The 23,793-nt window shown below is 32.1% G+C and overlaps 1 protein-coding gene across 5 annotated transcripts in view; it reads left to right on the forward strand.

Moving 5' to 3' along the window:
- The window catches only part of LOC127867332 (uncharacterized), a 38,548-nt gene that overhangs the window by 9,270 nt on the left and 5,485 nt on the right, over positions 1-23,793 (forward strand). For 3 of the 5 annotated variants that reach the window (XM_052408414.1, XM_052408413.1, XM_052408415.1), the window contains exons 3-14: positions 107-571; positions 659-2,935; positions 6,237-6,744; positions 6,916-7,083; positions 7,633-7,965; positions 8,158-8,256; positions 13,958-14,020; positions 14,752-14,842; positions 16,331-16,392; positions 17,749-17,811; positions 18,563-18,682; positions 21,382-21,432. In XM_052408414.1, the coding sequence (XP_052264374.1) occupies positions 6,304-6,744; positions 6,916-7,083; positions 7,633-7,965; positions 8,158-8,256; positions 13,958-14,020; positions 14,752-14,842; positions 16,331-16,392; positions 17,749-17,811; positions 18,563-18,682; positions 21,382-21,432 (1,491 nt within the window). In that variant the 5' untranslated portion in view covers positions 107-571; positions 659-2,935; positions 6,237-6,303. The remainder of the gene's footprint in view (positions 1-106; positions 572-658; positions 2,936-6,236; positions 6,745-6,915; positions 7,084-7,632; positions 7,966-8,157; positions 8,257-13,957; positions 14,021-14,751; positions 14,843-16,330; positions 16,393-17,748; positions 17,812-18,562; positions 18,683-21,381; positions 21,433-23,793) is intronic. The other 2 variants (XM_052408416.1, XM_052408417.1) reach the window with 2 other exon arrangements.

A 23,793-nucleotide genomic window follows, 5' to 3' on the forward strand; every position in this document is an offset into this window, starting at 1 on the left:
ATTAATGTTTTAGATATAAGGGCTTTGAATTGATTTAAAAAACATGGGTCTCATAATCTCAATAGCAGGTGTAGTGTGCTTATTGCAATTCATGTTATAATTGTAGAGTTTTTTGAGTATACAGACAACAGAAGACATTGAAAAAGATAACTTCCACAAGGCATTTTTCATATTGAAGGTGTTTGGACATGGCATTGCACCATTTGTTGAACAGAATAGTATCGATCTTCATCGTCATATCTACAGTAATGTAAAAAAGAAACTACGAATTAAATCATTACCTCAGTGTGGCAAATGTTCAGTGAAAGAGGTTATAAAGAAAAGAAAACGCTGTCCAAACAATATTTGTCACATAGTTTACAATGAGATTATAAACCATATGACTCCTGAATGGGCGAACAAAACAAATAATCACATGAATACGGATTCTACAAAGTGGCATAGCAGTCCTTTGAACATTGCAAGGTGTTTCGCAAAATGTCCAGTGGCCGAAGAACTCGATTCGCAAGCATATATAAACATAATGCGCAATTGTACATTCTTCAGTTTGTCTACAGACGGATTAACGAAGGTAAGCCTAAGACTAGTTAGTCAAATATGTTGAATTATATGTGTTATTTCTGTTTAAACAGTATAATTATGCGTATTTGTTTTACAGATAAATAAAACACGAAACTATCTGAGGCGAAACAAAACTTTCCGGCTTTCTTCGATTGAATTTAACTCACTGGCAATCCTTATGATTGTTGAACTACAAAATATTTCTGGACGTTCTCAAGGATATTCACAAATTCATCGTCAAATTGCAACCATTGAAGATGTATGATACGTTGCTCTTTTTACTTTTACACCGATGCATTTGCATTATTGAATTCAAATACGTGAATAATATGTCGCTTAGATGTTTCATGCATTAAATTGCTGTATCAACCAAAACTGTTTTTGTCTAACTCAACAGGTACGGCGCCAACGCTGTAAAGATTATCAAAGAATGTATTTCGTCTGGATTGTTATGATTGCTTTGTTTTTTATTCCAATAACTATTAACTTGATAGCTGAAACATCAATGTAATATGAAATTCACTTAGAGGAGTATTGATAATTCACGTGACTTGGGTTTGCAAGCAAAACCATTTGGAATTGTAATGTTGTGTGGATGGACATTGCCAAAGCCACGAAACCATGATTGATAACTGTCGTTGCTTGTAATATTGGATTGTAAGAACGATTTATTGATTTATTATATTATTAATTTGTGCGAAGACGCTGAAAGGTTACGAATAGATTTTGGGATGAATCACACAAGTAAACTTTTGTTTGCATGTTTCTGTTTAAGTGTAAATGTCATTGCATTATCCGTCGTTGTTTATAGCGTTGTATGATTATATAAGCATTTTCAAAATATAGTCTCATTAATAGTATTAACTGTGTTTATAAATATACGCTTTGCGCACATCGCCAATATTATCTTTGTTTCTATTATGTTAAAGCACATATCATATGAAAGTTCAAACAGTGTACATTGTATTTATTTCAACTGCTTGGTTATGATCCATTTGTAAATTTCTAGCTCATATGTAATATACGACCTTAGTGAAGGGACTTGAACAGCATTCGATAATTAATATTGATTTATAAACGTAGTAAACTAATGTGTGCGTCCAAAGGAAAAACTTTGTCTATTAATTATTTCGGAATAACAATTACACACAATAAGTAATGTTACAAATGAAATTATGCATACCCACATAAATGTATATGCTAAGGCCTACAACCATGGGTGGTAAATGGTGTGGATAACATGGAGGGCTTAAATTTTTTATAATTGGTGAATAACTATATTTTCAATATGCGTACATTTAAATACCGAACACATCAGAACATCCCCATTTCAAATTAACCATATATTAATTAGAATGCGTTTTAGTTTTAGTAAGTATGATTGAATTCAAATTAGACATTTAATAATAAGAATCCGTTGTAGTTTTAATAAGCATGATATTATGCAAACCCAAGTGTTGTAAACGATAATTAAGCCTATATTCCCCACATTTTAATGAAAGAATCTTACTATAGTTCTGATGGAAATGTGTACGGCTTGTTCTGATGCGTAAATAAAATAATACATTGCGTCAAAATTAGTTCACGAGTTAAAAATAAAAAACTCTCCACATTGTCTTGCGAGAAAAAGTGGTCACATGCATGTGTATTTGTTTTATTATTGTTTAACTTTTTTGTGCAATGTGTATTTGTAACATGACCTACGCTCCAGAAGTGAAATAACGTAATGCTCAATTGTGTTTATTACACGGGTGTTATTACTCTAGTTTTATAACTGTGAAATAACGTCATTTGTATTGACGAAATGACGTCATTATCCCAGCGAATTTTTTCATTTAAACTCTTTTACAATGTGAATAAACGTTGAAAAGAGCATAAAATAAAAATAAAATGTGTTGGTCATGTTATAAATAGAATCTTAGATTCGTGGTCATTTTGTATTGAATTTATTAAACTCGTCATCTAAATAAAGATAAAAACTCGGCAAGCCTCGTTTTTATCTTTATTTAGATGACTCGTTTAATAAATGCAATACAAAACGACCACTCATGCAAGATCCTATATATATTATAATAGCTTAATGATATGAATGGTGAATGTTAAATAAACAGAACCCATCCTTTTAATCGCACTAGGTTTATTTCATTGTGTAATTTAATAGTTTTGACCAAATTTAACATCAGTTACATAAATAAACACCGGTTGCTGGGATTTAATTTTATATAATTATAGGCATTATGTCACTTTATATATTTGAGGACTATATAAGCAAGCGCCTAAGGACTATAAGGAAAAGCGTTTTGGATATTAGACGGTTAAGATTTAAGTGGTGTGATTGCAATATACACTGAGGCTGTTGGTGTTTTTATCACAAGTAAGTCGCCTTTTTTGTAAATTATATTAGATGTTTATTTTATGTTTATGTTAGTTTTGTAAATTATATTAGATGTTTATTTTAATACTTCTGAAACTAATGCTTTTTTCAATAATCGACAATATATTGCTAAAACTTAGAAAAAGCTGCATTTGGTTGTTAATTAGACATTCTTGTTTATGCCATAACTATAGCATACATAATTGAATTGATATAAAGCTATATAATACAAATATACAAGTTTTATATGCGATTTGAACTAATTTGTGAACAATTACGCGTTGCGCCCGCCTTCTTAAACATGCTCACATGCGCGTTAAACACGACCGATTCCAACACAAATGTTTACTCAAACTAAATATAGACCTATGTTTTCGTCTTCACAACACGAGAGCTGTTGTCATTAAAATTTAAAGACATTCTTTGTAACACACTCTCGTTTTAAATTGCCTGCTGAGCGTTTAGGGTCACTGCAAATATATATAATACAACATAAATTTGGATAATATTGAGTTCTGCTATATATATATATATATATATAGAAAACGGGTTTCCCGTAAATAGTTTGGATTGGGAAATAATGAATAGTTATTTACTATGGGAATCGACATTACAATGGGAAAACAACAATAAAATCCAGACTTTTAGACAATTGCAACAGGTTTATGTCAGTTCAAATTTTTAGTTCATCTTCGATATTATATATTTTGTGTTATCTGATCAGAATTAAATTGAAATAAGCCAACTTTATTGCAGAGACCAATGTTGCAATCTGAAAACCAGTTATTAGGGTATGTTGATTTCCCATACAAGAGCTCGAGATTGTACATATATTTAATTAAATATATAAAAAGTAGAAAACCTAGTTTCATTGCGTTGATTTGTTTTTCATTTGTCTAAGTTGATTCTGTCCATTTTCCATTTTTATGAAATCACTAGCGCCATACATTTTAAATCTTTTTAGTAACGTACGATATATGTCAAGTACAGAGGTAATTAAGATATTTCCAACCTGAGTTAAAACTGACAATACATTATTGGTCACTCGATTCACAAAGAACTATATGGTAAATGACTTTAACAAAATCTATAAATAATCTCTGAGAAGTCCCAGATATTTCATGTTTAGTATGTAATATAATATAGAAGTAGAAAGTGTGTAGATAAATACAGATGTATTTGGTATCCATTTTTATAGTGGTCCTTAAATCATTTCCCTGTGTGCAAAGGTTGCCACGAACTTATATGCTTTATTCAGACAAATAGTTAATAGTAAGTATTACTTTACCGAACAAAACCTTCCAATATCTTTGACATTATAAACGTAACATCGCCTTCCGGTCCTGTAAAAACATTCATTAGATTTGTCCGGCACGTAAAACGTTGCCATGTGATTTAAATTTCCGTATTAAGAGACATATCTTTTAAACTACTTTCACTCACACAACAAAGGCAAGAACTATGATAATTTGCATGTAAAATGATGTTTATTCCCAAGCTCTTAATTTCTTCAAATCATGGCAATTGGGTCAATCATGATCCCGCGATATTTTGGTTAAAGGGTTCTATATTGACTTATAACTTAAAAAAATATCTTAATCGACAACGCTCTCAGCTTTGAAATTTAGTGTGTGATCTAAAATGGTGGTCCTATACACATATTTGCCAAATAATGTCACTAAGGTCAAAACTGGCAACACTACACAGGTGATTGATCTAGGTCCATCTTTTGTTTCTCGGTGTATTTATTTGTATGAAACACAGAATCAATAGTTGTAAAAGTACGTATAGAATGAGACAGTAAGCTTACTTTGATCACTAAGTGATTATTAACCATATCAGCTCATACAGCAGTCATTTCGGTTTATTTGATAATATAAAATGGCAATTAGTACTAGCATAAAACTTCGCCACTGGGTCAAACGTTATAGGTCAATAAATGGGTAAAATGGGTTAAACAAACTCATTCTACTAACAACATGCGACGCACATGATAATGTCTTTTGACACAGGGGTCGGATCAAAATTCCAAATAGTGCACCGTCGCACATATGCTCATAGCTACCATGTGTGTAAGTTTCAAGGTCTAGTGCTAAAAGTGTCGAGGATATAGTGGCCGAACGGACGGACAGAGAGATGGAGATCAATACAATATCCCCACAATGTTGCTTAAACATAACTTCTTCATTTATTCAGCAATTGACTCAAACTAATACTGAACATCTCTGATTACAACAGGGTCTTTCTCGACCATCCATGTCCACATTTCCTTCCCCATGACCATTGATAAAGGTAAAGCCAGCTTGGTTCCCGTCCTCTTTCAAATGTATCGACAGGTCAACGGGTACTACTTCCTCGTACCCCCAATTTTTTTTCGTACCCAAATATTGTTCGTACCCAATCTGTTTTCGTTCCCAATTTAATATTCATCCGTAATTTTGTTTCGTACCAAACATGTTTCGCACCCATTTTTTTTCGTACACAATTTTGTTCGTATCCATTTTTTTTTCGTACTCAAATTTTATTTTCGTACCCACATTTTTTTTTTCTACACCAACTTTTTCGTACCCAAACTATTTTTCGTACTCAAATTTTTTTAGTACCCCTTTTTTCATACCCAAATTTGTTTTCTTATCCAATTTTTTTTTTCGTACCCATTTTTTTTCGTACCTAACTTTTTTTCGTACCCATTTTTGTTGCGTACATAAATTATTCTTCTACCCAATTTTTTTCGTACTTATTTTTTTTTAACCAAACTTTTTTTTCGTACCCAAATTTTTTTCGTATCCAAATTTTTTTCGTACCAAAATTGTATCATCTCTTATGACAACACGGTCTATCTCGACCATCCAAGTCCACATTACCCACCCCGGGGTAGGCCTTGCCCACCCAAAATTGCCTTTTAATATAACATCTATGCGGCGTGGGGATACGCCTCGGCGTCTGCCGCACCACTTCTAGCTGATAGTGTAAATTCCTGTACCGATGAAGAAAATGCAAAAACACATTAAACAAATTGATTTGGACACAGTGAATTTTACGGATACATAGCCTTAAGCATTTTTCCGCTGGTCAGTATTTCGTGTTCATTAACCAATTGACGTTGGCGTCCAAAGAACCGGCGACTCGATTTGTTTTATCCGGATGCTCACCTAGACAGTTTCATATATTTTATAAAATTCGAAGAACTTAAGTCTTAATTACAGGTAATTCAACTCAAGCTTTTTTATATCGACCAGTAAATTTATGTTTAAATTATAATAAAACAAAAGCCAATATGCGGTTGCCTTTTGCATTTTAGGTTCTGGAAACAAACAAATATCGAAACAAGTTGGCGAATATTGTAGTTAGTGAAACTCAAACCGAAAATGACATCGCCAGCTGATGATTTTACTGGAGTTTGCTTCGAATATATCCATACTTGCCAAAAGGGACTCGAACAGTTTGTTCAAATGCATGGTCCACGCATATTATCGGAGATATTTGACAGCGTGAAGACAAAACTTAAAAGACTGTCATGCCAACAGAATTGTTCGTTTGAAAAGTTTATTAAAGGTTCAGCTTGCACAAATTGCATACGAGTTTTTTCAAACGAGTTCAACGCACAATTACGAAAGAAAAAGATAGCCAAAAATGGCTCAAAATTTCATCCTTTTACGGTTACGGAAATTCTCAAATGGCATTCCAATCCATCACAGTTTGGAAAAGAAACGATGGCAAATTTAGAGATTAAACATTGTGCTGCAATCTTGAAGAAAATTGGTGAAAACAGCTCACAATTTCAACAATTAAATGCGACCATACCAACGGTTTGTACGAACGTCAGTTCAATCCTATGCAAACAACTCCTTTTTCGTTATATGTGGAACAATTCAGTTTTAGAAATCTTGATCCATTTGTATTGATCATTTGAATAAAAACATAATATGTTTAGACTTTGTTAACGCGTTTGTTAATATATATTGTCTTTTGTTTTCCAGCTTAGAGTAAAAGTAAACAGAATAGCTCATGCTTCGAATGTTGTAACACACGACGAGATGATTTTAATTGCAACTGATGTACATGCTATGTTGGAGAACATCATAACTTTAGTACCAAATCAATACGACAGTTCTGAAATAAATGATCTTATTCGGCAGCTCAAACAGGTGAGACAACTAAAATTTTACAATAACATCGTTCTATAATGCGTGTTTGATTGTATGATATAAGCATACAATCGAGTAGAATATTTATTAGTTTAAACCTATTTATTTTAGCTCGATTGCATCGAAAGCCTAAGGCTTATATAAATGCTCTCGGGTCCGTTTCCTGGGCCTAGAACCAGTACTTGGTGTCTTTGGGGGAGATCTAAAGAACGCTACCACGGTGGGGATCGAACCCGTGACCTCCCACCATATCCATTACACCACTGCGACCTTGAATATTTTATTTATGTTCATGCATTCTTTCAAACATATATTACTCTACCCGAATTGATGTCTTCAAATTGGGAAATTATTTCATTCAAATTGGAAAATTATTTCAATGCAGAGATCAAATTAATACTTCAATGTGCATTTTATTTTCTATGAATGTTTATGACGAAAACATGTAGATGTAATATGTTTTATTTATCTTTACAAGTATGTATCAGTTCCAAAATTTAATTTACTTGTAAAGTAAGAGCATTATGTCATTTTGCTAATTAAAAAAAGATCAACAGACGTGAAAGATACGACAACCTACCCTTTGGTATGAGTCCTGCTCAAATTATCATTCCGCCTGGGTTTGGAATTGGGTATGTTTTTTTGGAGAAGACAAATGCATTTGTTGGCCAGAGGACAAAAGAGAGCGTCGAAATCAGATCAAGTGAAAGGTCCCGTTCTCAAAGCATGGTGCCTGGCTTATCTAATGAAACGGTTAATATCGAGCCGTGTTGCAAAACGTTTGAGGTGTATACTTATGCACATAATGGTACGGTGACGGTGACAATAATAACAAGATACAATGCAGACGTGACGCGTGTGATGTCAACAACAATTCCCAACGTAAGTTTCGTTCTTCGATGTATACGTACATTTTAATTGGATTCAAATTCTCTTTATTTACCGTTTAACTTTCGTAACGATATTTCCAATAATAACGTATAACAACATTGGGAACGATAGTCTAAACAAATATTTATAACACAGTTTAAACTATGTGAACATGAATCATATGAATATTATACATTCATTTAGGCAGAACAGTTCTTCTTCGTGGCTGACTGTAGACTACCCGTACGGAAAGGTGTGTTTCAAACTATTTTGGATGATCAACGAAAGCCGGAAAAAACTTCGGTGAGTTTACACGGCTAAATTGATTGTGTAAATATACAATGCATATATATATATGTGTGTGGTGTGTTCTGAGATTTTTGGTCAAAATGGGGTAAATTGACGAAATTGAGTTATTACATGTAACATTTTTAGAAGCCTTTATGTATGGTTAACACAGAAAAAGTATAGATTTTGCCATATTCGTCTTTTTAATGTTAAAAATGTGATGTTACAAATAACCATCAAAACACAAAATTTGACATGCTAGTCATTTATTTTCATGTCAGTAAGTCTATTGCATGATGGTTCAATACATTTATATTTGCATAGGAAAATCACATACTAAGTATCCATCTATAAGGAAAACAAGTGTCCCATTTAATTGATATCAATTAATAAGAACATAACAAAACAAATTTCTGTTACCAAAGCAACCATTTGCCAAAAATGAACTATAATTGAACTTTTGTTACGAAATAATTACACATATTTTTGCTCACACCTTCAATGTAAGAAGATAATATAAATATCCAAAAACAGTTAATTAATAAATGAATCAAATAATTGTCTACATGCTGTATCTATTACTTTGTTCTATTGGTTACAGAAATTCAATAAAATAGAATTCACTTGCTACGATTTAACATACGAGCCATCTAACAAATTTGAAATGTTCTGCTTTAAACTGTACAAAGAAACAATATTATTTGCATGAGACATTGATAATGAATTAAAAACATTTAAATTAATACATTATATACACAGAATATTTTTGTTGTAACCATGGCAACCGTATATAATATGATAATCAGTTAAATTACCATCTTCTTCATTTAACATAGCAACAATTCTACTTTTTTATTATCAAATGCAATCAACACTTTCTATATTTTGCATTTATACTGTATTACACATTGCATAAAAAATAGAGACATGTTTTAGAGACTTAAAGTAAATATTTACTTTAAATTAATGTTTTCAGCTAACCCATGTATAAACACAACTATTACATTTTTAATTTGACAATAATATTAATTGCTATACTTCATTTTATTTCATCTAACCTGGTATCTATTCATGGCTAGATTTTTTTATATATGAACTAATGTGACTGAAGATTACCATGAGGTGCAGTAAGGTTTCCATGGTTACCATACATTAAATACATGTAAAACATTAGAAAACAGGGGAACTATTTTCACATTGTTTTTATTTCTTGGGCTTTGGTACATCTGGACGGGGACATGTACTGGCACAGTTTGAATTGCACAGTGGCCCGATTTCCTCATGGAGGTACCATTGGCGTTCTGCTGACAAGCCAAGTGGCTCCAATTGGGAGAGCATTCCATTAAGAACCACATCTTTCTTCGGGGTCATCTTTGCCACCTCATCATTAGAAGCATATTGTCTTATGAAAACCATTCCTGGTTTGTCAGACATTATTCTGAATTGTAAACAAATACAAAAATAGATTACAGTTTATAAATAAACAACTGGAACCTAACTATAATGATGTTTATTGTTTTAATACAATATTTAATTGAAATCTTTATCATGTAAAAAATTCCTTTTGAAAAAAAAACAGTTCAATCCAACAACACATGATTGAACTTTTGATCTTAACTTTTTCTGACATCATTGTGGTCCCACTTTATATATTGACATATAGTATGAAATGTTTTAAGTATATAGAAAAAAAACAATCAATGCAAACCTGAAGTGATGGTATGAGAGCAGGTTTGGGATGGACTTGAAAAATGGTTTAAAGAATTCTGTCCAGTTGTAAAACTGGACAGGATTCTCCGGATCTTGCGCCAGGTGTGGAATGTTGTGCCCATTGCGGGATGATGCCCTAACAGTCTCAGCAACATCTCCCAATGTGTCAACCGTGGTATTCCTCCAACGCACCTTCAAGTTTATGTAAGAAAAATTTCATTTATAGCCTACAACAACATTTTTTAACACTTCTTTACATAAAGTGATGTTGCACTATTTTAAATAATAATAAATATGTCAAGGTATAATCAATTAAATATTAATAATAATTAAAGAGAATGACTTCTTAATTCTTGCAAACTTTAAATATAAAACTTTAAACATAAATTACCTTCCATAGTCCAAACTGCCAGTCGGGGCCTAATTTGGTATGTCCGGCCTCCATGGTGCTAAACTCAATAGAGTCGTGCAAGCCTGTAAGCACACGCCACATGCCATACCTGTAAACAGAGATATGATGTTAGCAACAAATAACTTTTATGTAAAACTAATTTAATCATTTATTTATTCTTTAACAATAAAATAATTATATAATAACCTAGTAAGAATGCTGTTTTAAATATATTTTAAACTAATAACAATCAAAATACTTACTCTATGACTGCGTTATTCTTGTTTTGTCCTGGACAGTTGTCCACATGGAGAACCACATTCCTCTCTCCATAACCAAGATGGCTAAAGTGGTGATGGAGCATTGAGGCCACACTATTGGCCCCTTTTCCGACAGACTGAAATGCCTCATCAATGAGATAAAATATATGTATTCCTGTAATCATTTACTAAAATGTATAAATAACAGCACACATTTTCTAACTCAGACATGATAAGTTATTATAGATGAAGCAATTTAAATGTATTATATATTATATAGACAATATTTTATATGCATAACAAATGCTCTTACAATTTAACCATGCATTATTCTAATTTACCTGAAGACTCACAGCATACACCAAAGCATTGCCGTTTTCTAGGAGTCTTAAAGTACAGTGGACCCACTGCCTGTGCCTGATGAGGATAGAACACCTGTTGGCTGTAGTCAAAGCTGTCATGGATTGTGGCATCTGTGGCTTTTGGTCTTTTTCCGGTTATGAATATACATTTTTTTAAAGAATCGGTAATGTTTTGGCTTTGGACACAATTGTTAAAAACATTTATTAATACAATTAAAATAATAATGATAAATAACTGCTTTCATTTAAAAACTATTCAAATATATTGATAGATATGTGTTCTATCAACCATATTTAAAACACTAAATTAACATGTTTTTATAATTGTATGTACAATGTATTTTTAATGTATTCATGTCACATCTTGGAAATCTATTATTTAAACTTTTTATTAACATGAAATTTCAATTGAAGCCAAAACATAATTGAAATCACATTTTCAGGCACGAACTTGACTATTCATTTTTGTAAAATACCTCGTTTTTATTTGCATCTGACAATTTATCAAACTGAAGCTTTGTCCTCTCACATTGCTCCCTGTAGTGGTCTCATTGACATTTAACTTTTTCTAAATGTTTTTGATAAATGTCCAATTTTATTTTTTTCTCTTCTTCTGTGATGTTACCAGACTGTGTTATTTGCTCTACATGTTTTTGACATTGTAAACAAAGATCAGTGGCAGGCTTCATTACCAACAAATATGGACACTGTTCTAATCATATTTTCCTAAAAGTGGAAGGCCCTACATGTTTCTGGCCAGTTTGGTTAAGTGCGCCACAATACAATTTATAAATAAATCTTGTTTTTGTCTGATGGAAGAAGGATACACTTTTCATTGGCCGTGGTGTTCGTCCAGGCAGAGGCATTTCATTTTGTCTGCCATAATTTTAAAGAAAAGTTTTTACCATTTCAACATCTTGTAAATTAAATGTGTGTTTAGGCAGTTTCTTGTTATTCCCATGCACTCTTGCTTCAAGACCATTTACATCCAGGGAGCGACCAATCGATTGAATTGTGTTTTTAAACAAACCATGAGCGAAAGCAAATGCATTGCGACAAACTGCTTGTCCGGAAAAGTAAAAATTTTGCCTTTGCCGTTGTCTATCAACTGCTTTTCTTTTTAATCCAATTGTTACAGGACCACTCTGTCTATGATTGAAAATTTGGTATTTAACTATTAAATCTAGTTCTTGTTTTGATTTTTCCAAGCATGAAAGCCTGTATGAAATAAGAGTCCCCCAGTTAACAACAGAGCTGCACGGTGTGCTTGAGTACAGACGTGTACAACCACAACCATTTATTTTAAAAGAATTTTGCTTAATGCTTTCAGTATCTAAAGAATTAAGTTCATTCAAAGAGTTAATGTTTTCACTGAAATCAATATCAGGACTTGAACCACTATCATCTGACCCGTCATTATCAACCTCTTTATTTTCATTATTGTCAAAGTACAGTTCACCAACTATTTCTAACTCTTCGTGAAAATCTGGGTCTTGATGGCAGGTTAGCTCAGGCGGAACAGTGCTACAATTAGCACATGATAACTGACTGTCGGCCATTGCACAAGATTAATATTTGACAAACAATTCTACATTTTCTGTAAATGTAAACAACCAAATGTCAAAGAAGGTCACGACCGCCATTTGTTTTCATTTTCATTTCCGGTTTGTTGAATTGTCATGTTTAGCATTAGTTTTAAAACATTTAAAATCGTGTCAAGTAAAACAGTCTTTCGTCTCAAAAACAAACACTTACCTTTATCGAAACCCAGTAAAATCCACACTGAAACAATACATTTATGAAGATTATCGATATCGAAATATGTATCGACAATCGTTCAAGTTGTTTTGTTAATTACTGAATGGCATACGAATTTAAAAGAGGAATAATCCATATGAAAGAAATTGTTGATAGGTCAAAGGCAACCAATTCATGAAGATTTAACATCGTTTAAACATGGGCCAGATTACATTATTGTTAATGTAATAGTATTCGCGCGAAATTTTGAAAAACGAGAGTAAATTAATCAAATTTTCGTCGCAAATTGCTTGACGTCATTTCAAATGAGTTTTTCTCAGTATGACATTTGCCGAATTAGTACCAAAAGTCTCAGAACACGCCACATGTTTATATATATACATATGTATATACATTTCCGAAATTTTAACAAAAAAAAAACAATTCGTTAAATAAACAACAAGTAAATCTTCACGCAAAAACTGTAGAAACAAAACATAAGGTACATCACGCTCGATGTACGACATGTCAAACGATTCTGGAACGAGGGTAAACAATAGAAAATAATGACGATTGTTAAAAGTCAAGTTACAATGTATACAAATGTACATACAAATGTAACAAAACATTCTAGAACTTTGCAAAAATTATACGGTTTGCAATATCGAAATATACATGTTCATTCAAATTGACCTGTATTTCACCAAGAACCACCGCGATCATGGTGGACCACCATGAGATAAATTTCCCGATAACGCAGAGACTTACACCGCAATTTGCCACGGTGAAATCACCGTGTTCAACGGTGTATCGTGGTGAGATAGTAATTGTCCACTCTGGGCTGAATCACAATGATGCGATGTGGATGGCAGAAATCGCGCTAGACGTAGTGTATTTCAACGAAAAACGATATAAAGAGTCAATTTGGCTGTTGTATTTTGTTTTTATTCCGCTGATTAGGAAATCGGGATTCGAACTGATATTTGTGGATTTTCGGGTTCGTTTGTCGAAAGGATAACGGAAAAAAAACGAAAACAATGAATAAACACGTACCGTGGAACACGTTGATAAGCGATTCCACAAGACGAGTTTAATTAAAGGGATTGCTAAATTACATCTTAATTCTTTATTTGTCACAACTTTGTTATAATATAAGATTACATGTTTGGGTTGCCATGAGCATTCGGTGTGGTATACATAGAAATTAAAACTTGTTCAATCCCGACGTTTAATCAATTGAATATTTTGGATTGCAGGACCATTCGTTACTCAAAATCATTGCTTCGTCTTCGAAGAACACTACAGCTAAAGAGCTCGGCGTAAGAAACTCTGCTTTAACTACTTACAAGCCATATATCGTTAGAGTTAGTTGTACACACATATTTGAATAGCGATCCGAAGCATATTTATAATAGAAGATTTGCATTGGCACATACTCTGTTCATTGACATCGCATTGTCCTTGTAATGCAAAGTACATTTTTGACCTGTTAGATTTATTAATTTATTTTGTTACATATTTTATAGTTTAAACATATCGTCAGTGTTTACATAAGCATTCAATGCCGCTTAGATGTAAGTGCAGTACGGTAAGTACACTGTTTTAAATATTTAATTGGCTGATAGTCATTTGTGATCTCACTAGCTAACTGTCAAAGTATCTTTTAAATGGTATGGTTCATCCTATAATTTCCAGTTCGATTAATGCGTCTATAATCGCAAGAACGCTACCAGGATTTAATTTTTAATTGCTTAAAGAAAATAGTGTACACATAATCCCATAAAATAATTGCGCACTTGCTGACATAAGTTTATGAGTATCCAATTTTCATATACCTTTATGCCAAAAAGTTATTTATTTATGAGTAGCAAACAAATATGCTGTTTTTAGCGACAATATGTATGATTTGTTGCGATATTTACCAATTTTTAAATTTAGGGTAATTTCCCTTGTGCACCAACAAATCAATGTAACGTTGGTAATATACTTGAACGTAAAATGGTTGTTAAATGTACAGATTGTCCTATCAAATGCAACATTATCTTTACAGATGAATGAGTTTGATGTTTTTACAAAGGCGAACATGACAGAGCCAATTGTATCATACAACACAGAACCACGAGTACTGTTATATGACGTCGGTGTGTACGTCAATATGAAATAAATGTGACGTCAAAATATACAGTTTCATTTTTTTAAGCGGCATTATAATATAATTTAAAGATAACTATTTTGTTAGCATTGACTTAATCTTAATCTTGATCTCTCTTTCCGAAACATTTTATATCTTATTTAAGTATGAATTAAATAGGAACAATTTAAAATATTATTTAACTTAATTTTCTATGCTACAATCGCATGACGATCTTTATTCATAACTCTTGTATCCGAGTTAAAATAAATTGTCTAACGTCTTCACGTAAAAAAGTCAATATTAAGATAATTAGATAATACCTATATTCTCAACATGTTTATTTTAAATGATTTACAATTTACATTGCATACCGCAAAGCAAACAGGATTGCAAAATTGAATTAAATAACACATCAAACAATGATAAATTCATACAATTGAAATTTACTGATTAGTGTCCGAACATTCAATAGTTGTATAATTAATTCTCGCCTCGGACCGTAAATAATGTGTTCCTTATGTTAAGTAAATCATTTTAATTTAAAGAAATTGCTTCTTTACTTTAGATTGAGCATAAACACGCTAATGATTGCTTTATAAATAAAACGAATATTTAATTTAATATTTTTTATAAATTAAGCATATTCCAGCTAATCTTTAAAACGCATGCACATTTGTAATTATATGGTAATTTATGTATGTTAGTTTCGTTGATATGAAGTACGCCATGAACCCTATCCATATGTTTCATTCTGATCACAAGCAAATATGTTCTTTTGTAAATCGGATATATAGTCGAGCGCGTAAATGAAGATAATGTAGTCGCCATGCAATTTATTTCACGGTGACTCATTAATTTGTATGTATAATATTTATTTCATTTTTAAGGGCTCTTTAGAATACGCATAAACGAATATTTATACCTTTGCTTGTATACCTTTCATGAATAGACACACGTGTTAAAATAATTTTGTATTTAGTTTTATGAGTGCATTCAAATTATACATAATTTTTTATTACTCAAAATACTATGCTTATGAACGTCTCCTTATATATTTGAATTGTCAAGCGTAAATTTATCTTAAGTGGTGGTCAGAAAAATAAAATAATTATGTACACAGATTCTTTACTAAGAAGATCAAATCAGGTCATTGAATATGCAATGTAGCACAAAACAAATTCACGCATTAACTTACGCATAGTTAGCTCAATACTTTGTAGCCAAATCATTATAAAATATTAATTATGATTTTCAAGGTACATAATCCTTATGCATTTTACAAGTCTGAAACACATATCATTTCGAAACCTATATTGTAAAGTAGTATAGAACGAAAGTAGATAACTTGTCATATATGTTGTGTAAATAGAGCTTTAAATAATATTTAATTAACGCGTTCCATATAAATATCATTTAAAAATATGAAATTATATACCACAAGGTATGCGTTATAGTGCGTTTGTAAGTAGTATACCTGACATTATATGCATTTCAGTTCAAAGAGAGACGTATGAACGCAAACTACACTCCGGTTCTCAACAACCCACTTGCAGTAACGTAAGTACATGCGATTCTATTATTATCCATTTGAAGGCATTGTGCATTTGCGATACGCATTTTCAAAGAAATTGTTATTTAAAGTTCTTTTTATAGCAAAGCAAAACCAACTGTAGGTAACGTTGGTACAAATATTTTTTTGTATCGCATATAATTATATTCAATGAAGGGCGCATAAGAAAATCTGCTTACAAACAGGCTTTCAGTCAGAATAATAAAACTTATTTCCACGATATTTCTGAAACCTTCAGCTCGTCTTTAGACATGTACGAAAAACTACGTTATAAGTTTTTCAAATGTTGATATTATAACTAATAGATATTCATCAATAAAGTATAGATAGATTGTGCAATCAAGAAATTAATAAAAATAAATATAAAAATAAATAAAAAAAGAATAAATATATATTTATATATATATTTATATATATATAACAAAGTCGCTTCTAGCCGTCTACAAAAAATAAAACGCTTTTATTAAATTTGCCGTATATGAATATATATTTTATTTATTTTTCTTTATTATTTATTTATATTTATTTATTTATTTATTTTTTTTTTTTTAGTATTGTGTTACATTTCTAACCTGTTAGATTTGTTAATTTATTTCGTTACCTTCAGCTCATCTTTAGACATTAACCCAAACTACGTTATATGTTATTTAAATGTGGATATTATAACTATTTGATATTAAACAATATAGTTCTCAAACGGGGACTTTTTGTCCTCCCTTAAAACCACGCAAACAGCCATGCTGGTGGAAATTACTGATTTATTCTTATGTAAGTGAAATAAATACGCGCTAAATGATATCAATAAATCTCTCCAAGACAGCAGCGCAGCGCCCCTCGTTTTTCGTGTACCGTTTAATAAAATCAAGAACGGTTGATGGGACCAAATACTTCGTTTCATGTTTGAAACATCGATGTTCGTAGTATGAAGAATGAAATGAAATAATAACAGGAAAATTCGATTGGTGTGTTGTTTTATAGTTCGTTCAACGACACACGATATAAAGAGTCAAATTGGCTGTTGTATTTTGTTTTTATTCCGCTGATAAGGAAATCGGGATTCGACCTTATATTTGTGGATTTTCGGGTTTCGTTTGTCGAATAGATAACGAAAAAAAACGAAAACAATGTATAAACACGTACCGTGAAACACGTTGATAAGCGATTCCACAAGACGAGTGCAATTAAAGGGAATGCTAAATGACATCTTAATTCTTTATTTGTCAAAACTTTATTATAATGTAAGATTACATGTAAGGGTTGCCATGAGCATTCGGTGTGGTATACATAGGAATTAAAACTTGTTCAATCCCGACGTTTAATAAATCGTATATTTTGGATTGCAGGACAATTCGTCACTCAAAATCATTGCTTCGTCTTCGAAGAACACTACAGCTGAAGAGCTTGGCGTAAACAACTTTGTTTTAACTACTTAAAAGTGATATATCTATTGAATTAGTTGTACACACATATTTGAATAGCGATCCGAAGCATATTTATAATTGAATATTTGCACTGGCACATAATCTGAACATTGACATCGCATTGTCCTTGTAATGCAAAGTTCATTTATGACCTGTTAGATTTGTTAATTTATTTCGTTATATATTTTAAAGTTTATACATATCGTCAGTGTATACATAAGCATTTAATGCCGCGTTGATGTAAGTGCAATACGGTAAGAACACTGTTTTAAATATTTAATTGGCTGATAGTCATCTGTGATCTCACTAGCTAACTGCCAAAGTATCTTTTAAATGGTAAGGTTCATACTATAATTTCCAGTTTGATTAATGCTTCTATAATCGCAAGACCGCAACCAAGATTCAATCTTTAATTGCTTAAACAAAATAGTGTACACATAAACCAATAAAATAATTGCGTACCTCATGACATATGTTTATGAGTATTCGATTTTCAAATACTTTTATGCAAAACAGTTATTTATTTATGAGTAGCAAGAACATAAGCTGTTTTTAGCTTACAATCTGTATGATGAAATAAAAGATGTCTGATTTGTTGCGATATTTACGAATTTTTAAATTGAGGGTAATTTCCCTTGTGCACCAATAAATCAATGTAATGTCGGTAATATACATGAACGTAAAATGGTTGTAAAATGTACAGAATGTCCTATGAAATGCAACATTATCTTTACAGATGAATAAGTATGATGTGTCTACAAAGGAGAACATTACCGAGCCAAATGTATCATACAACAAAGAACCACGATCAGAGTATTCGAATATGAATAGTGAATATGTATATGGAATAAGTACGGTGGGTATGAAATAAATATGACGTCAAAATATACAGTTTCATTTTTTAAGCGGCATTATTATGTAATTTAAAGATAACTATTTTGTTAGTATTGATTTAATCTTAATCTTTATCTCTCTTTCCGAAACATTTTATATTTTATTTAAGTATGAATTAAATAGAAACACTTTAGAATATTATTTAACTTAATTTTCTTTGCTTCATCGCTTATTGATCTTTATTTATAACTTTTGATTCCGAGTTAAAATATATTGTCTACCGTCATCACGTTAAACAGTCAATATTAAGATCTTTAGATAATACCTATATTCTCAACATGTTTATGTTGAATGATTTACTATTTAAATAGCATACCGCAAAGCAAACAGGATGGCTAAATTGAATTAAATAACTAAAAAAAGAAAACTAAATTCATACAATTGAAATGTACTGACATGTGTCCAATCATTCAATAGTTGTATAATTAATTCTCGCCTCGGACCGTAAATAATGTGTTCCTTATGTTAACTAAATTATTTTGAATAAAAGTAAGTGCTTCTTTATTTTAGATTGAGCATAAACACGCTTATGATGGCTTTATAAAGATTACTAATATTTAATTATCCCCATGTTTTTCGGAGAAAAAGTGAGGATATTGTGGTGATGTGCGTCCGTCCGTCCGTCCTTGCCACCTGCTCCTCCTACACTATTAGCACTAGAACCTTGAAACTTACATGCATGGTAGCTATGAGCATATGTGCGACGGTGACAGTGACGGAATTTTGATCTGACCCCTGGGTCAAAAGTTATGGGGGTTGGGGGGGGGACCGGGTCAGAGATTTTCACTATTTTTTATGTTATTTTACATTAACTTCTTCATTTCTGCACCGATTTAATTCAAATTGATACTGTGCCTCTCTTATGACAATACGGTCAATCTCAACTATGCATGGCCCCGTTACCAACCCTGGGGCGCCCCGGCCACATAGGCCACGCCCACCCAAAATTGCCTTTTACTATAATTTCTTCATTTCTACACTGATTCACTTCAAATTGAAACTGAACCTCTTTTATGACAATACGGTCAATCTCAGCTATGCATGGCCCCATTACCAACCCTAGGGCACTCCGCCCACATAGGCCACGCCCACATATGCCACGCCCACCCAAAATTGCCTTTTACTATAATTTCTTCATTTCTACACCGATTCACTTCAAATTGATAATGAACCTCTCATATGACAATACGGTCAATCTCAGCTATGCATGGCCCCATTACCCACCCTGGGGCGCCCCGCCCACATAGGCCACGCCCACATAGGCCACGCCCACCCAAAATTGCCTTTTACTATAATTTCTTCATTTCTACACCGATTCACTTCAAATTGATACTGAACCTCTCTTATGACAATACAGTTAATCTCAACTATTTAGGCCTCATTACCAACCCTGGAGCGCCCCGCCCACATAGGCCACGCCCATCCAAAATTGCCTCTACTATAATTTCTTCATTTCTACACCGATTTACTTCAAATTGATACTGCACATCTCTTATGACAATACGGTCAATCTCAACTATGTATGGCCCCATTACCAACCCTGGGGCGTCCCGCCCATAACAGGCCACACCCAACCAAAATTGTCTTTTACTATAATTTCTTCATTTCTACACCGGTTCACTTCCAATTGATGCTGGACTTCTCTTATGACAATACGGTCAATCTCAACTATGCAGGGCCCAATTACCAACCCTGGGGCGCCCCTGGGTCAAACATGCGGCGTGGGGATACGCGTCGGTCTTTGCCGCGCCATTTCTAGTTTTATATCTATTTTATAAATTAAGCATATTACAGCTCATCTTTAAAACGCATACACATTTGAAATAACATGGGCATTTATGTATGTGTTTAATTAGTCTATTTGACTTAAATATGAAGTACGCCATGAAATTCATACAATATCCATATGTTTATTCTGGTCACAAACAAATATGTTCATTTGTAAATCGGATATATAGTCGAGCGCGTAAATGGAGATAATTTAGTCGCCATGCAATTTAGTTCATGGTGACTCATCAGTGTGTATGTATAATATGTATTTCATCTTTAAAGGCTTTTTAGAATACGCATAAACGAATGTACATACTTTTGCATATATAACTTTCATGAATAGACACACGTGTTAACATAAAGTTGTATTAAGTTGTATGAATGCATTCAAATTACACATAACTTTATAATACCAAAATACTATGCTTATAAACGTCTCCTTATATATTTGAATAGTCATGCGTAAATTTATCTTAAGTGGTGGTCAGAAAAAATAAAATAATTATGTACACAGATTCTTTATTTAGAAGATCAAATCAGGTCATTGATTATACAATGTATTAGATAACAAATTTACACATTCACTTGTAAACGCATACTTAGCTCAATGCTTTGTAGCAAAATCATTATGAAAGATTAGTTATGATTTGTTTTCTGGTAAATAATACGTATGCATTTTTCCAGTCTGAAACACATAGTATCATTTCCAAATCTTAGCTATATTATTATAGTACGAAGGTAGATGTTGTGTCAATAGAGCTTTAAATATTGTTTTTAATTTACTTGTTCAATATTGATATCATTTAAAAATATGAAACATTTTACCACAAGGTATGCGTTATAGTGCGTTTGTACGTTGTATACCCGTCATAATATGCATTTTATTCCCAGGGAAGAATGCATAACTGCAATCCGGTTGTCAAATCACCCACTTGGAGTAATGTAAGTACATGATATTCCTATATAATACATTTGAAAGAATTGTGCATTTGCTTTACGGATTTTCAAAGAAATTGTTATTTGGAGTTATTTGCAGTAACGTAAGTACATGCGATTCTATTATTATCCATTTGAAGGCATTGTGCATTTGCGATACGCATTTTCAAAGAAATTGTTATATAAAGTTCTTTTTATAGCAAAGCATAACCAACTGTAGGTAACGTTGGTACAATTATTTTTTATATCGCCTATATATGCAATGAAGGGCTCATAAGAAAGTCTGCTTACAAACAGGATTTAAGTAAGAATGATATAACTTATTTCCACAATATTTCTGAAACCTTCAGCTCGTCTTAAGACATTAACACAAACTACGTTATAAGTTATTCAAATTTGGATATTATAACTCACTTCCGTCTAATAGATATTCATCAATTAAGTGTAGATAGATTGCAATCACGAAACATATATACATAGTACACTGTTTTAAATATTTCATTCGCTGATAGACATCTGTGATCTAAATAGCAAACTGTCAAAGCACCCATAGAAAAGCTAACGTTCATCCTATAATTTCTAGTTTGAGTATTGCGTCTATAATCGCATGAATGCGACCAGGATTCAATCTTTAATTGCTAAAACAAAATACTGCCATATAAAAACTTTAAATAAATGCGCACTTGAATTACAAAACAAATTCACGCGTTAACTAACGCATAGTTAACTGAATCTTTTGTAGCAAGATCATAATAAAACATTAATTATTATTAGTTTTTCTGGTAAATAATCCGTATGCATTAAAAAAGTCTAAAGCACATAGTATCATTTTTAAACCTCATTTTTTTAGTATAATAGTACGAAGGTCAATATTTCGCCATATATTGTGTCAATAGCTCTTTAAATATTTTTTTTTAATTCACTTGTTCCATATTAATGCCATTTCAAAAGATGACACTATAAAGCACAAGGTATGCGTTAAAGTACATTTGAACGTTAAATACCTGTCCTAATGTGCGTTTCAGTTAGATGGAATTTGTATGAACGCAAACTTCTCTTCGGTAATCAAACAACCCACTTGGAGTAATGTAAATACATGTAATTCTATTACATGCATAATCAATTTGAAAGCATTATGCATATGTGATACGCATTTTCAAAGAAACTGTTATGTGGAGTTTTTGTATAGCAATTCATAACCAACTGTAGATAACATTGGTACAATTTTTTTCTATCGCATATATACGAAAGCCATAAGAAAGTCTGCTTACAAACAGGACTTCAGTCAGAATGATATAAACTATTCGTAGATATTTCTGAAACCTTCAGTTCGTCTTTAAACATTTACAAAATCTACGTTATAAGTTATTCAAATTTGGATATTATAACTAATGGATATTCATCAATATATATTATACATATATATATATATAATTAAGTAATTTGTTGAACATAATAATTTTTAGATATTTAACATTTAAACGCTAGATATGGTATTGTAACATAGATTTAACGGGATACAAAGTGCTCGTTTTTATTTTGTGGTACAATATATTCCATTTTAATTTCCCGATATCTATTCATACGACACACGAACACTAACATGGTACATGGACATATGTTTAATATATTGTTCCACAAAAAGAGCATTTTGTATCGTGTAAAATCTATGTTACCAGACCACATCTAGCGTTGAAAATTTGGCTATTGCTTTAAGGAACATTGATTTTTTATGTGTTAACTTTATTTTTGAAATATTGTACGAACTATTCGTTGAATTTATGTGCTTATAGTCTTTTAAACGCCAAGTCGCTTACTCACAGCATTGACGAAAGCTTCACGCATAGATCAAACATGATTTGCACAATTTTAAATGTCACGTATGATGTATGATTAAAATAGTATGAGCCATGATCATGACGGCTTAAATAAACGTTTGTGACCCCTTTTTTAAACGATGTAAATTCGCAGATGGGAACCCGTATTATTTTTTTTTACGGAAGAGTATCGTCTTTACACATTCTTTTCAAAATTTCGTATCTAACGGTTATACAAGGTATGTGTTCAGAGCTTCAGTCATCATTTTCAGTACTTGCCTGACATATAAAACAGTAAGTGCTATCAAAAATTCAACATAAAAACAAACCAAAACTGCTTCTCGTTTTTAAATGTGCGGTAATATCTGAACATCGTTGTATTACGACAACCGTTACAAACTCTGATAATAAAGCATCGCAGTGATAAGTCTACGGTTATAGTTTCACAATAAAAAGACTTGTCATAATATATTATAGACGGGCATAATTTCATGGTTCTATATTTCTGCGTAATTTTGACATGCATCGAATAATAATTTTTTCAACAGCT

This window comes from Dreissena polymorpha, chromosome 2 (assembly GCF_020536995.1).
Source record: "Dreissena polymorpha isolate Duluth1 chromosome 2, UMN_Dpol_1.0, whole genome shotgun sequence".
NCBI classification, from domain to species: domain Eukaryota; kingdom Metazoa; phylum Mollusca; class Bivalvia; order Myida; family Dreissenidae; genus Dreissena; species Dreissena polymorpha.